Source organism: Dendrobates tinctorius, unplaced genomic scaffold (assembly GCF_039654945.1).
Source record: "Dendrobates tinctorius isolate UK_male_01 unplaced genomic scaffold, ASM3965494v1 ptg000098l, whole genome shotgun sequence".
Lineage (NCBI taxonomy): Eukaryota > Metazoa > Chordata > Amphibia > Anura > Dendrobatidae > Dendrobates > Dendrobates tinctorius.
The window spans coordinates 867,254-885,000 of record NW_027361766.1 but is presented as its reverse complement, the minus strand read 5'-3'; the positions used below and the strand labels follow the sequence as shown (position 1 = coordinate 885,000).

General features: G+C 47.7%; 1 protein-coding gene across 2 annotated transcripts in view; it reads right to left on the bottom strand.

Moving 5' to 3' along the window:
* LRIG2 (leucine rich repeats and immunoglobulin like domains 2) overlaps window positions 1–6,324 on the bottom strand; it is a 123,682-nt gene extending 117,358 nt beyond the window's left edge. The window contains exon 1 of one of the 2 annotated variants that reach the window (XM_073587053.1): window positions 5,896–6,324. In XM_073587053.1, coding sequence (XP_073443154.1) covers window positions 5,896–6,071 — 176 coding nt within the window. In that variant the 5' untranslated portion in view covers window positions 6,072–6,324. The remainder of the gene's footprint in view (window positions 1–5,895) is intronic. The other variant, XM_073587052.1, reaches the window with a different exon arrangement.
* Window positions 6,325–17,747: the final 11,423 nt, after the last annotated feature.

Below are 17,747 nucleotides of genomic sequence, written 5' to 3'. Positions count from 1 at the left end.
CCATCGCGGGCATTTTCGCAAAGGATTACTGGGAACAGCTGCGCAGGACGTTGGAAGGTAAGAACATCATTTTTTATTTTTTTTTTACATTTTATCTTTTACTACTGATGCTGCATAGGCGACCTCAGTAGTAAAAAGTTGGTCACACTCGGCAAACACTGTTTGACGAGTGTGACCAACCTGTCAATCAGTTCTCCAAGCGATGCTACATACCGCTTGGAAAACGCTAGCATTCTGCAAGCTAAATACGCTTGCAAAATGCTAGTTTTTCCGCGGGAATTTAAAATGCGAATTTCCCGCGGAATGGAATTCCGGAATTCTCGCTGTAATTTCCGTGAGAGTTCCGGTACGTGTGAACTTAGCCTAAAGGTTTTCATAATAACTTGGGAAAGTTATGAAATGTCCTATAAGGCTGTGTGCACACGATGCAGATTTGCAGCGGATCCGCAGCGGATTTTACCGTGCAGAAACGTTGCATATCCGCATTGTGATGTACAGTAGCCTTAAAATCAATGAAAAAAAAAACCGATGTGCAGACGCTGCAAATTTTTCCGCGCGGTTTTCCTGCGGTACAAAATCCACAGCATGTTACTTCTTTTGTGCGGTTTTCCATCTCCCCTGTCACCAAATTCGCAGGGGGAAACCACAGTGGAAAACTGCAATAAAACCGCAGGAAAAATGGAAGAAATCCGCAGGAAAAATGCTGGTCATTTGACATGCGGATTTCTTCCATTCTGCGCGGAAAAACCAGCAGGGCTAAAAAGTCCGTCTGCACTAAATGTCTGTTCTGCTCCTGATCTGAGGATTTTGGCTTTTAGCTGAGATAAATCTGTGCTGCACTTTATGCACATGCTCAGTAGTGACCAGTGCTGTGAGGTCGGAGTCGGAAGCTTGACTTAACTCAAGAGTGCTGAACAAAAGTACACTTTAAGGCTGAGTGCAAACGGAGTTTTGAGCCCTGCGGATTTTTCCGTGCAGAATGGAAGAAAACCGCAGGTCAAATGACCTGCATTTTTTCTGCGGATTTCTTCCATTTTTCACGCGGTTTTCATGCGGTTTTTGTGCAGTTTTCCATTGCGGTCTTCCCCCTGCGGATTTAGTAACAGGGGAGATAGAAAACCGCACAAAAGTAGTAACATGCTGCGGATTTTGTACCGCAGGAAAACCGCGCGGAAAAATCCGCAGCGTCTGCACAGCGTTTTTTTTTTTTTTCATTCATTTTAAAGGTACTGTACATCACAATGCGGATATGCAACGTTTCTGCGCGGTAAAATCCGCTGCGGAAACGCTGCAAATCCGCATCGTGTGCACATGGCCTAATTCTTGGCTTGACAAGGACCCTGCAAGGCTGAAATGTTGCTAATTTTACTGTGTGTTCACTGGTGTCAATAAAAAAATTTTTTGGAAAGAAACCCAGCGCCTTGGATTTTTGGAGAAGGTATATTCATATATATGTCAGATCAAAAATATATTTATATATACACACACACGGCAGACCTATGTACACACCTGTATACACAGCAGACCTGTATACATACACACACACCTGTACACACGGCAGACCTGTATACACACACACACACACCTGTACACACGGCAGACCTGTATACATACACACACACCTGTACACACGGCAGACCTGTATACATACACACACACCTGTACACACGGCAGACCTATATACACACACACACACCTGTACACACGGCAGACCTGTATACACACACACACACCTGTACACACGGCAGACCTGTATACATACACACACCAGTACACACGGCAGACCTATATACACACACCCCTGTACACACGGCAGACCTATATACACACACACCTGTACACACGGCAGACCTGTATACATACACACACACACACCAGTACACACGGCAGACCTATAGACACACCTGTATACATACACACACCAGTACACACGGCAGACCAATAGACACACCTGTATACATACACACACACACACACCAGTACACACGGCAGACCTATAGACACACCTGTATACATACACACACACCAGTACACACGGCAGACCTATAGACACACCTGTATACATACACACGGCAAACCTATAGACACACCTGTATACATACACGCACACACACGGCAAACCTATAGACACACCTGTATACATACACACACACACGGCAGACCTATAGACACACCTGTATACATACACACACACGGCAGACCTATAGACACACCTGTATACATACACACACGGCAGACCTATAGACACACCTGTATACATACACACACACGGCAGACCTATAGACACACCTGTATACATACACACACACACCTGTACACACGGCAGACCTATAGACACACCTGTATACATACACACACACCTGTACACACGGCAGACCTATAGAAACACCTGTATACATACACACACACACACGGCAGACCTATAGACACACCTGTATACATACACACACACACACACACACACACACACACACCTGTACACACGGCAGACCTATAGACACACCTGTATACATACACACACCTGTACACACGGCAGACCTATAGAAACACCTGTATACATACACACACACACACACGGCAGACCTATAGACACACCTGTATACATACACACACACACACGGCAGACCTATAGACACCTGTATACATACACACACACACACGGCAGACCTATAGACACTGTATATATATACACACACACACACACGGCAGACCTATAGACACTGTATATATACACACACACACGGCAGACCTATAGACACTGTATATATACACACACACACACACACCAGTACACACGGCAGACCTATAGACACACACCAGTATACACAGCAGACCTGTATACATACACACACCTGTACACACGGCAGACCTATATACACACACACACCAGTACACACGGCAGACCTATATACACACACACACACACACACACACACCAGTACACACGGCAGACCTATATACACACACACACACCAGTACACACGGCAGACCTATATACACACACACACACACCAGTACACACGGCAGACCTATATACACACACACACACACCAGTACACACGGCAGACCTATATACACACACACACACACACACACACCAGTACACACGGCAGACCTATATATACACACACACACACACACCAGTACACACGGCAGACCTATACACACACACACACACACACACCAGTACACACGGCAGACCTATAGACACACCTGTATACATACACACACACCAATACACACGGCAGACCTATATACACACACACACACACGGCAGACCTATATACACACACACACACACGGCAGACCTATATACACACACACACACACCAGTACACACGGCAGACCTATATACACACACACACACCAGTACACACGGCAGACCTATATACACACACACACACCAGTACACACGGCAGACCTATATACACACACACACACACCAGTACACACGGCAGACCTATACACACACACACACACACACACACCAGTACACACGGCAGACCTATATACACACACACACACACACCAGTACACACGGCAGACCTATATACACACACACACACACACCAGTACACACGGCAGACCTATATACACACACACACACACCAGTACACACGGCAGACCTATATACACACACACACACACCAGTACACACGGCAGACCTATAGACACACCTGTATACATACACACACACCAATACACACGGCAGACCTATAGACACACCTGTATACATACACACACCTGTACACACAGCAGACCTATAGACACACACCAGTATACACAGCAGACCTGTATACATACACACACCTGTACACACGGCAGACCTATACACACACACACACACCAGTACACACGGCAGACCTATAGACACACCTGTATACATACACACACACCAATACACACGGCAGACCTATAGACACATCTGTATACATACACACACACCTGTACACACAGCAGACCTATAGACACACACCAGTATACACAGCAGACCTGTATACATACACACACCTGTACACACGGCAGACCTATACACACACACACACACACCAGTACACACGGCAGACCTATAGACACACCTGTATACATACACACACACCAGTACACACGGCAGACCTATAGACACACCTGTATACATACACACACACCAGTACACACGGCAGACCTATAGACACACCTGTATACATACACACACACCAGTACACACGGCAGACCTATAGACACACAAGTATACACAGCAGACCTGTATACATACACACACCTGTACACACGGCAGACCTATATACATACACACACACACACACACCTGTACACACGGCAGACCTATAGACACACCTGTATACATACACACAGCAGACCTATAGACACACCTGTATACATACACACCAGTACACACGGCAGACCTATAGAGACACACCAGTACACACGGCAGACCTATAGACACACCTGTATACATACACACACACACCAGTACACACGGCAGACCTATAGACACACCAGTATACACAGCAGACCTGTATACATACACACACCTGTACACACGGCAGACCTATATACACACACACACACCTGTACACACGGCAGACCTATAGACACACCTGTATACATACACACACACCAGTACACACGGCAGACCTATAGACACACCTGTATACATACACACACACCAGTACATACGGCAGACCTATAGACACACCTGTATACATACACACACACACCAGTACACACGGCAGACCTATAGACACACACGTATACACAGCAGACCTGTATACATACACACACCTGTACACACGGCAGACCTATATACATACACACACACACACACACACCTGTACACACGGCAGACCTATAGACACACCTGTATATACACACAGCAGACCTATAGACACACCTGTATACATACACACCAGTACACACGGCAGACCTATAGAGACACACCAGTACACACGGCAGACCTATAGACACACCTGTATACATACACACACACACCAGTACACACGGCAGACCTATAGACACACCAGTATACACAGCAGACCTGTATACATACACACACCTGTACACACGGCAGACCTATATACACACACACACACACCTGTACACACGGCAGACCTATAGACACACCTGTATACATACACACACACCAGTACACACGGCAGACCTATAGACACACCTGTATACATACACACACACCAGTACATACGGCAGACCTATAGACACACCTGTATACATACACACACACCAGTACACACGGCAGACCTATAGACACACCTGTATACATACACACACACCAGTACGCACGGCAGACCTATAGACACACCTGTATACATACACACACCAGTACGCACGGCAGACCTATAGACACACCTGTATACATACACACACACCAGACCTATAGACACACCTGTATACATACACACACACACCAGTACACACGGCAGACCTATAGACACACCTGTATACATACACACACCAGTACGCACGGCAGACCTATAGACACACCTGTATACATACACACACACCAGTACGCACGGCAGACCTATAGACACACCTGTATACATACACACACACCAGTACACACGGCAGACCTATAGACACACCTGTATACATACACACACACCAGTACACACGGCAGACCTATAGACACACCTGTATACATACACACACACCAGTACACACGGCAGACCTATAGACACACCTGTATACATACACACACACACCTGTACACACACCAGACCTATAGACACACCTGTATACATACACACACACCTGTACACACACCAGACCTGTATCTCCCTCATACACATATTTAGATATACATACACCCCGTGTACACAGCATTACTGGCCGGGCCGAGCTGCCCGTACACTTTGGACGTACACCACCCTCGCTACTCACAGGCTGGTGATGCCCTCCGGCAGAGGCGCTGCGGGCAGTCTGCCCAGTCTTCTCCTGCTGCAGTCCAGCATCCTTCCGTCGCACACACAAGGCGTCGGGCACGAAGAGTCCGAGGCCGCACACACCGCCGTCAGTAGCAGGAGAATCCCAGGGGCGAACCACAAAGGATGCGCCATATCCTCTCCTTCCGGCTCCTGGGCCGGAGTCTCACAGCAGCGCGGTCAGTGCAGACAGCACGCAGGAAGTGTGCCCAGTCCGCTGCGGCCCAGTGTTCACCAGTTCGCCCAGTCTACCCGTTGTACCGCCTGCAGCTCCACAGACGAGACCCTTCCGTCACGCCGTGCTTTGCGTAATTACGTCACGGACGAAAGCGGAAACTCGCGCGCCATCTTGGGCAAGGGCAAGCGTCTGTCTGTCAGATGTTGTAGCCTGGCAAAGGCGCTCTGCGGCAGCTTCTGTGTGTTTATCATTGTTGACCCCTTCCCTCCTGGGTCAGTTTTAGTTTCTGCTCTGTTTTCTTTCCTTTTAAAAAGAGACATAACTTTATTTTTTCTGTTTACCTTGTAATAGGTTATATACTGAATGCCTACTAACCGACCTCACAATGTACTGGAAAAAAGCACAATTCCGCCATAGATTTTTTTTAATTTCAATATCAGGAAATTCATTGTGCAATAAATTGAGCATGTAAAGCCGCGTTCACACGTTGAGTATTTGATGAGTTTTTACCTCAGTATCTTCAGAGAGGAAGAGGACTAGAACTCTAGTGCCACCTATTGGAAGTAGCGATCCTAAAAGTCAATGTCGATCCTTTAACCAGCCATGTTACATGACTTAGGCCTCTTTCACACATCAGGTTTTCGCTGTCAGGCGCGATCCGGCGCTTTTGACAAAAACCGGATCCGGCGAAATGCAATGCCGGATCCGGTTTCCCCCCCATTGACTTGCATTTGCGCCGGATGCGTTTCATCCGGTTTTCGCCGGATCCGGCAATGTGTCGCGATCCGGCGTCTGGAAAAAACGGCTACTGTAACGTTTTTTGTCTCCGGCGAAAAAGCCGGACACACCGGATCCGGCGTGTCCGGCTTTTTCAAACAATGAAAGCCTATGAGCGCCGCAATGGGCCGGATCCGGTTTTTTGGGGCTGAGCATGCTCAGTAGCTCTGCCCACAAGACACATATATAAAAGCATGACAGTGGGACCCTCAGCCACACCCAACATGCCACCCAAGACAGCCACCAGGCGCAGGACAAGGCAGGAGACCACTGCAGCACCATCAGCACCACCACCACCCAAATGGAGCAGCATGCTGAACAACAGGAGGGGAGTCCAGCAGCAGATGAGAGATGGTAATTATCAAATCCCCAATTCCTCCAAACTAGGGCCATGGAATATCAAGATATTCATTGCCCCTTTGTTTCTCTTTATTCAACAGCCGCCCAAGAGATGCAGCAGCAGCAACAGTGGCAGCACTGGAAGCACTGGCAGCAGCAGTACCACCACCCACAGGTATGGAGTCTGGCCAGCAGGAAGACAGCACATCTTCTTCTGGGAGCCCTCCCTCGCATCGTCAGCGTTTGACTGTAAGTTTTTATTTCCAAAATCCATCATCTCTGTAATATATGTCTATTCATTGCCTTTTATTTCAAAACAGGATTCACAAGATGAAGAGGAGCTCCCAGAAGAAGAAGGAAGGGGTGGACAGACACCTGGAGTGGGCTCACAATTGGTAAGTTTTTTGCATCAAACGCAGAAACACAACATCACACTACACACAACACATAGAAAACAATGTTCTGCAGACCACACACAGCAAACAAATGCCTACATCCAAAGACATAACATTTTTTGTTTTCTTCTCTAGTCTTCCCAATCTGGTGCTCGGCCAAGAGGTCCTCGCAGTGCCTCCCAGGGTCGTCGGCGACAGCAACGCGGCGGTCACCAGCGTGTAAGTATAAATATTTTTGCTTTGTTTTTTTGCACTTTTTATTTCATTTCTTTTGTGGAGGCTAATTATGTTATTTTTGTCTTTTTCTTTAACAGCCTTCACAGCGTGCTCCCAACTCTGACGGCGAGGATGGAGGGATTGATGTGGACCACCTCATCGATCTCGTCAGAGAAAGGGAGCCGCTATGGAATATGGCTGACCGCCGCCATGCTGACCTGATCGTTACCCGACAACTCTGGGAGGAAATCTGTTCGCTCCTTGTGGACCGCTGGGAGGACCTCGATGCTCGGGCCCAGATTAAAGAGCGTAAGTATATACAGTACCGGTTGCTTGATGTAAACCAGTGTTTCCTGAACTCCAGTCCTCGTGGTCCCCACGGATCATGTGTTCAGGATTTCCATTTACTATGGAAATCCTGAAAACATGACCCCTGGGGACCATGAGGACTGGAGTTTGGGAAACACTGATGTTGTATACTAACCACTTTGTCCTTTCTCGTTTCAGGGGACAGAATTGTGAAGCGGTGGCGGTCTGTGAGGGATCGTTTCAAGAAGGAGTTCAATAAAGAGATGCGGGCCCCGAGTGGATCTGGAGGACGCAGGAGCAAGTACAAGTACGCACAAGCCCTGTCGTTCCTCAGGGAAACAATGGTCACCAGAAGGTAAATATTACACACCACATGTGAAAAAAAATGTTTAGATGTAACTTTTTTTTTTCAGCCAGGGCCATACCATGTCACTATTTTAATTGTTTTTTTTTCTCTTTATTCCACAGCACGGTGGGCAGCACTCGGGAGCCTGCACGATTGGACCCTTCTGAGGCGATCCCTGAGGATACCGGCACCGAGGGACACTTCGACCGCCCCGGTACATCTGCACCTTCCCAGCCTACCCACACATTCGACCCATCTGTCCCATCCACCAGCACAGGAGCATCGTGGCCGCCTACATTACATGAAGCTGCTGGTGAGGAGATCGCTTTCCCTTTACCCCACCCTTCTGCCCCTGCCACCTCTAGTACACCTGCGGGTACTGGGCGGCAGCGGCAGAGGGGTCAGGAAAAGACTTATGTGCCAGAGTTCTTGCATCTGAATGCATCTTTCCAGAACTGTCTAAAAGTCTTGTCAGAGCAAATCTCCGCAGGCTTTCAGCAGATCAACTCCAGCATTCTGGAGGTGAAGACACTTCTGCAAACCATGCATTCAGAAGCAAGATCTTCGCCAAACCACACCTTTTTCAGGTCTGTTGTGGAGCGCATGGAAACGCTCTCTCCTACCCAGCAGATGCATGTAATGCATTCATGCCACGGTGCTCTCCAGCACGTTACCTCCCAACCTCCTCCTCCCGCCACAGTAGTTCCTCCACCTGCACCCCCTCCAGCCACTTTCCATCCTCCCCCTCCTATTACATACCATCCATCTCCCCAGCAACAGCCACCTCCCCAGTACCAGCAACCTCCCCAGTACCAGCAACCTCCCCAGTACCAGACATCTCCCCACTTCCAGCAACCTGCCCCGTACCAAACTCCTTCCCCGTACCAAACTCCTTCCCCATACAACTTGCCATCAACATCATCTGCTCCTACAGTCCCTGCCCAACCCTCCACTCCACCGCCCACCACCTCTTCTGCCTCCCACATGTCCACCCATTCTGTAGCTTTTTCCACACCTTCAGCTCTAACTGTTCCTTCCCCACCACGATCCCAGTCCTCTCTCCACACTCCCAGTGTCGAAGTGTCCCGCAGCCCCTCCAGCACTATTTCAACCCCACACTACACCGAGTTATAATGTTTTTTGTTGTAATAAAAATGCCCATTTGGTTGGTTTCAAACATTTATTAAAAAAGTTTTTTAAACTTTAAAAACATTTTACAAAAAAAAAAATATTTTAAATAAAAGTTAAATTATCGTTTTACAATGGTTGTCTGTCATTACTTTCTGCGGCGAACTATGTTTAAAAAAAAGGTTAAATACAGGGTATTTAAAAGGTAAAAAGGTATTCAAAACCAGGTATATAACTGTGGGTAAATTTTACCTTTTTGCCACAGTTGTGTTCCTGGTTGTGTTTGAAGCAAAGTATTTCACCTAAAAAGTTGTGTTTATTGTTGGTGATTTCCTAACAATGTACACAACTTTTGTTACAAGGTGAAATACTTTGCATAAAACACAACCAGGTACACACCTGTGGCCTAAAGGTAAAAATAGTAAGACCATGACAAGATAGCCAACTTTGGTTGGCAAAGGTATATACTGTTGGTACAGAAGTTACACAAGTTTGGTTAAGGGCACAAATCTTTCACACTCTGTCATCCTGCCAGTGTACTCTGCCTTGAGGTGACATAAAGTATAGTGCAAAATTGTCCCTCATTACTGAAACCGTCACAGAACTTCTAGTGGTAATGTCATGGTAATCTTGCAAGGTGGTTTCTTCAGAGGTGTCCTCAATGGAAATGGGTTCCTTGCAACTAACAAAATTGTGGAGTACCACGCAAGCTTTGATCACCTCGTCCACAGTTTCTGTCTTGAGGTTGATCGCAGTCAATAGGACCCGCCATTTGGCTGTCAGAATACCAAAGGTACATTCAACCATTCTTCTTGCTCTTGTGAGGCAGTAATTAAAAATGCGTTTTGTTCTTGTCAATCCTCTGCTAGAGTACGGTTTCAAAAGGTGTTCTGACAGCTGGAAGGCTTCATCCCCTACACAGACAAATGGCATAGGTGGACCAGATGTTTGCGGCAGCGGTCTAGGGGGTGGGAACTGGAAGGTGTTTCCATACAGTTTACGCCCCATGGCAGACAGTTTGAAAACTTGAGAGTCATTGGAGCGGCCATAGGCCCCAATATCAACAGCAATAAATTTGTATTCCGCGTCAGCGATGGCCATGAGGACAATTGAAAAATATTTCTTGTAATTGAAATATTCCGATCCCGATCCGGCTGGCTTTACAATGCGGATATGTTTCCCGTCCACAGCGCCCAAGCAGTTCGGAAACTGACATATCTGTAGAAACTTTTCTGAAATTTCAATCCACCTCTCTGTTGTGGGCTCTAGTAAAAACTCTTCAGCTAAGGAGTCCCACAGTGCACGGCATGTGTACTTCACTATTCCAGATATGGTGGAAATCCCGAGTCTGTACTGGAAATGCAGTGACGAAAGGGATTCTCCAGTTGCAAGAAATCTATGGGGAATTAAAAAACAATCAATTAGTTTTAAATCACAGCATTACATACCAAAACTCAGCTATAACACTTGGAGATACAAACTACCACCAACAAGATTGCAGTGAAAGTGTGCTCTGATGCGAGCACATCCAATAAATGTGGCTTACCTTAAAGTCACCATCAGACGCTCTGCGGGTGAAACAGAGAAGCGGCAATAGGTGTCCGCTTTTCTTATGAGGTGTGCAATGCGCTCCACCAAGTAATCAAAATTCTCCATTTTCATCCGAACATATCCAAAAAATGTATCCGGGTTTCGTCTAAGGTCCATGCAGAGTGTAGAATAGACCCCACGCGTCATTCTCTTGGCTGTGATGGGGTGGATCCACAAACGTCATCTACAATGCCTGATGCGCTGCTGTCTCGCTCTCTCCTTCTCCAGAACAATCACCCTCAAACGATTCGCCTCCGCTGTAAAATCCGCCAAATTCTTCAAAATATTTCCAATCACAACATCCATCTTCGCCAGTCACTTGCTCTTCTCTCCAACCTGCACTTTCTCCTCTACAACCTGTCAAAGAAGGGCTGTAGGAACACGCTATATATAGTTTTTCAGTAGCCAATCCCGTTCGGAAGGCCACAAGGGTCAATTTTAAAAACCGGATCTGGCGTAATCCGTCAAAAAACGGAACAAAAACCAGATTAACCGGATGAGACGGATCCGGTTTTATCTGTCAAGAACATGACGGATCCGGCAGAAAAACGGATCCGTCACATCCGGTTTTACGAAATATTTGCCGGATCCGGCGCTCCAGCACGACGCCGGATCGCGCCTGACGCCGAAAACCTGATGTGTGAAAGTAGCCTTAGGATAAAAGCCAAGCCAGAATCTCAATTTGCAGACACTGTGTTTCGGGGTACTGCCCCTCGTCAGTGCAAAGTGTGAGATCTGGTTTGGCTGTGTGAGAGGCGTCTGACCGATGTCCAAAAAGTATCATTTCTCCTTGCGGAGAATGCTTAGCATGTCACTCTCCGCAAGGAGAAATGATACTTAGATCCCGGTCAGACGCCTCTCACACAGCCAAACCATATCTCGCACTTTGCACTGACGAGGGGCAGTACCGCGTAACACAATGTCTTCAAATTGAGATTCTGGCTTGGCTATTATCCTAAGTCATGTGACAAGGCTCGTTAAAGGGTCGATATTGACTTTTAGGATTGCTACTTCCAGTAGATGGCACTAGAGTTCTAGTCCTCTTCCTCTCTGAAGAGACAATTTGCATAGTTAGCATATTTCCCAGAGGAGCATTGCGGCTTTAAGTCTCCTCATCTCGACATGCTTAGCATGTTGCTTTCTGCAAGGAGAAATGATACTTCTTGTACCTCAGTATCTAATTCAAAACCAGGAGTGGGTGAAAAATCCAGAAGTGGTGTCGTGTTTCTATTATACTTTTCCTCTGACTGTTTCAGTCCTGGTTTTTGCTTACAAATACTGAGGTAAAAACCTCACCAAATACTGAATGTGTGAACATGGCTTTAAATGTGATTCCCCAGGAAAGATTGACTATGGAGATGCCAAACTTCTGAGGTGGCTTTCACATTGCGTTTTGTTACACTTTCAGGGCTTGTCTGAACATCCCCACCCCGCAAAACGGGATTCGGACATATGGTGCGGGCAGAGTGAACGTGTCTCTGTCTTAGGCCAGGGTCACTCTTGGGAGAAACTCGCACAAGTCTCCCGTCTCAATACCCGGCACTGCCGCCTGTACTCGGGATCGGTGCGCTCAGAAATACATGCAGCCATACACTCCGCTCCCGAGTGCCGGCGGCAGTGCCGGGTATTGAGAGGCGAGACTCGTGCGAGTTTCTGGCAAGTGTGACCCCGGCCTTACATCATTTTCGGATGTATACGCCTACTGCAGGCCGACACCCAGACGCAGTTTACAACTCCCGAAAATGATGTACGACAGAGACACGTTCACGCTGTCCGCACCAATCTAGTCTATGGACCGTCAGTGCATACGTCCCTATCTGGTTTTGCAGGGAGGTGTTCATACGTAAGCCTCGAGGGGACCACTGAACGTGTATCAAAGCGAGACCACCGTAAGGATTTATTTTATGCTCAATTAAAAAATATTCAGAACTTTGTAAAAAGAAGAAAAATGTAGTTTGTTTCCAACTTTTTTAGTTTCCCTTCACTGCACCTGTATGAGGGCATGTTTTCTGTGCCCCGAGCTTTATTCATACCGTTATAGGGTGCATATAACATTTTATTTAACTTTTTCTTCCGGGATTTAACTTGTGTATAAAATAATTTTATATTTTTATAGATCCGACTTTTACGGAGAAGACAGTATTAAATATAAGCAAGATACTGTATTTTCTAAGATATTTTCTTAATATTTTTTAAAAACTTTGTTTTTTTAAATTTTACTTTTTTTGTCCCTTTAACCACCTTACAACCTATAGGTACATCATACGCCATGTATCCTCCTTTGATGTGGGCTCCGGCGCTCAGCTGTCATGTGTCCCTAATAGCCGCAGGTAGAATCGCGATTCACCCGCACCTGTTAGGGTATGTTCTCATGTTGCAGATTCTGCTGAGGATTTTTCCATGTGGATTTTGCTAAATCCGCAGGTAAAATGACCTGCGTTTTACCTACGGATTTGGGAACACCACAAATTATGGAAACAAATGACAAATTTTATTACTCAATATTGACTGTGATGCAGTGACCCATGTGACAGCTAGGGGGCGCTGTATGGCCTTCCCAGGACATGCATGCAGGCGTTTCCTTTCTTGTGATGGGGAAATGATGAGCCGCAGGGTTGTGCATGGCCGATATGTATCACAAGGGTGGGTGCCTTGTGGTGGAAGCTTGAACGTGTGTTGATCAGCAGAGGTACTGCTGAGGTTTTGTTACAGTGTATCAGGGAAAGCTTCCAGGTGACTTGGTGAAATGGTTGGGACCAATCACCTACAAACCCACCTAGGGGCGTGTGTCTGAACGCCCAGGATAAAGTGTGTGTGTGTGTGTGTGTGTGTGTGTGTGTGGCTGTGTGAAAGAAGACCTTTAGTGAGGTCATAACCATGTGATCCCTACCTCAACTCTGGGTGTGGTTATGGACCATATAAGGTGCCTGAGGTCTGGTCACATGGGGAGAGAGTGGTTCAGGGTGGAAGGCCTAGGTGTTGGAAGGTGTGCTGCCTTCCTGAATAGCACCTGCTGCGACCTTGGACCTGATGACACCGGTGTGTTGGGAGTCCCTGGGAGTAGGGACAGATCCCTGAATAGCACCCAGTGAGGCGTGAGTGTTGGACCGTCTCAGGAGGGGATGGTCATCCTGATAGCCTGAATAGCACCCGCTGAGGCCCTGGACCTGGTGAGGCCGGTGTGTTGGGAGACACAAGGACTAGGGTCGGATCCCTGAATAGCACCCGGACAGGCCACGTGTGTGGGCAGAGTCTGTGACGGCCTGCATTTGGGGAAGCCCCTGCCCGGCTGTGGTTCTGGAACTGTGGGGCAGTCAAGTGAATAAGGCACTGTCCGGATCGGTGAGGCCAGTGCGGCCGCTTCCCCGGGAGAAAGGACTAACCAAGAAACTGCGTCTGGAGCAGGAGCTCCTCAGAGGTAACCCCGGACGGGGGAAATAACTGTGTTGAGGCTATAGAGCCTGTTACTGGACATGGCACAGCCTGCGTGGCCTCAGAACTGAGAGAGCGGATCTCTAATGTGAACACTGATCTCTGCTACAAGACTGTTTTCTTTGTGTTGCCTTATATGGTTTACGCCGTTCAATAATCCACATAGACAGTTTAACGGAAAGTGTTCCTGAGTGACGTGAATGCGCTGCCAAGTGAGTGTCCCCCAATACACTCGGTGAGTGCTGCCTTACATATGGTGGAGAATGCTAAGGGCACTTTTGTAGCCTTGTTGCTAGGGGCAATGGCTGAGGTCTACAAGCTCGGTTGCTGGGGGCAATGGTCCAGGAGGCACGTGTGAGGTGTTTTGCGTGACTTGGTGGGGTCACAAAGGTTTTTTTTTCCCTTTCTTAAGTCGGCTTGCTGTAACTCGGAAGGGTTACGAAGGTTGCTGTGGATCGGCGGGTCCACGGAGACGGCGCAGCGGAAGTATGCACGGACTTGTGGCAGCGGGAGCTGCAGTTGCAAATTGCAGCAAGAGGTTCTGCAGCAGCAGGAGCTGTAATGACACCAGCAGCTGCTTGTGAGCGGCAGCCGGAGGTGCCGTTGATTTTGGCTACAGCAGGAGCTGTGGCAGTACCAGCAGGAACTGCAGGGGTGTCATAGAGATGTCAGAGGTACAGACTGTGCAGCCTCTTATAGGGCCAGTACCAGCCCAGAAAGAGGAATAAGGAACTGTGTGAACTCGGTCATGAGACTGCTGTGGGGGAGTCAACGGAGTGTACCCAGAGAGGGGTGGTGTCACAAAACAGGGGGCGGTAACCCGAAACAGTGATGGGTGCCCGAAAAGAGGTGGGCGATATCCCAAAAGGGGTGGGGTCACAAAAGGGAGTAGCTGCCCCAAAGGGGTGGAGTCCCGGGAATGGGGGCGGAGTATCCCAAAGATAAAGGGGTGGTGCAGACAGACGGTTGCCAGGGGCAACGCTACTATGTGTGTCCAGTCTGCTATATAAACTACCCACCCGGCAAGAGGCTACGTGGGTGTGCCCGGCAGATGAACGAGGAGGAAATGTGTGGACTGGTCGATTCTGGGAGTTCAGTGCCTCTAGTAAGGGTGGCGCCCCAGGGATTTGTAATACCCAATAGGAAGGTCGGGGTCACTTGCGTCCATGGGAGCACTAAGGACTATCCAGTGGCCAGGGTGATCCTTGAGACAATCTGGGACAGTACAGGACAGGATGTCGCTATAGTTCCGAATTTATCTTGTCTGATAATCATAGGCCAGGACTCTAAGATGTTCTCAGACATGTGGGAGAAGGGAATTCCTCTACAGCAGGAGGATTGGGGACTCACTCCTAATGGAGCTGCATACATGAAGGCAGTAACACATCCCAACATTGACGGGTCAGACGTCTGGGTGACCAGAGGGAAGGGTGAGTCTGCCCAACTTACAGACATGATGTCTCACCTGACGGGTACCACAGTGTGACTGATGATGTGGTAGAAAAAGAGAATCGAGCTGACACCCGAACAGAGAGCAACGTGAGTGTTTTCCATACAGTGAGGTGTGACACAGACACCGGGGGTGACATGTTATTGCCGTTAGCAACCACTATGGCTGAGGACAATGTTGTGCAGACAGATGTTCGGACCCAGTGTGAAGACAGTGCTCCACAAGGCGTACAGGATGACCGGTCGGGTGGTGGTGACTCCCATTCAGACGGTGACGACAGTGGAAAGGAGAACAGTAAGGCTGAGTTCACATGTTGCGTTTTTTTCGCGGTGGTTTTAAACGCTCTATTTTGCCACGAAATAACAACATCCCATGCAATCCAATGGGATTCTGCAATGCTGTGCTAATGCTACGTTTTTTTTCCGCGGCGGAATCGCTTTGCGGTAAAAAATGCAGCATGCTCATTAATTTAGCGGAATCACGGCGATTCCGCCCACATAGAAATGCAATGTTCTGCTTACTTTCCGCATGTTGCTGTGCCCACGATGCGAAAAGTAAGCAGAACATTTGCGGATGGTACCCACGGTTCGGAGGAGAGGAGACTGTCCTCCAGGCTGTGGGCACCATATCCCTGTAAAAAAATAGAATTAAAATAAAAAATATTTTTATTCTCACCTTCCGGCATCCCGCGCAGCCTTCCCGCCTCTCTCCACGCTCCCGGTCCCAGTGATCCTTTGCGAGAATGACCGCGATGACGTCGCAATCTCGCGGGAGCACGACGTCTCGCGGTCATTCGCGCAAAGGATTACTGGGACCGGGAGCGTGGAGAGAGGCAGGAAGGCTGCGTGGGACGCCAGAGGGGAGAATAATAATATTTTTTATTTTTTTTATTTTTAACATTATATCTTTTACTACTGATGCTGCATAGGCAGCCTCAATAGTAAAAAGTTGGTCACACTCGTCAAACACTATGTTTAACGAGTGTGAACAACCTGTCAATCAGTTCTCCAAGCGATGCTCCAGGTCGCTTGGAAAATGCTAGCTTTCTGCAAGCTAATTATGCTTGCAAATCGCTAGTTTTTCCGCGGGAAAATCGCGGGAATATAAAATGCGATTTTTCCCGCGGAATGGAATTCCGGAATTCTCGCGGTAACTTCCGCGGGAGTTCCGGAACGTGTGCACATAGCCTAAGACTGACTCAGGACTAAGTGGCAAGTCTTAAGGCCCTTTTACATTTAGTGATTAGGGATGGGCGAATCCTGAAATATTCGGAATCGCTAGGTTGTAACGAGTCCGATTTGGAAACTCGCTATTCGTTGCAAGTCTAGCGAGTCCAATGTTAATGAATGGGGATGCGAGTTTTGCAGCGATTCCTGTGCTGGGGAGGATTTTCGCAGAGTTTCTTAGCGATTTTGTGTCAGCAGCTGGACACAAAATCGCTAAGAAACTAGGATTGCTTGTATTAAACTGTTAAAAAACTAGCTAGGAGTTCTCTCTCTCTGTTTTGCAGCGATTCCTGTGCTGGGGAGGAGAGAGAGAGAGAGAGAGATCCTAGCTAGTTTTTTCACAGTTTAATACAAGCAATCCTAGTTTCTTAGCGATTTTGCATCCAGCTGATGACACAAAATCGCTAAGAAACTCTGCAAAAACT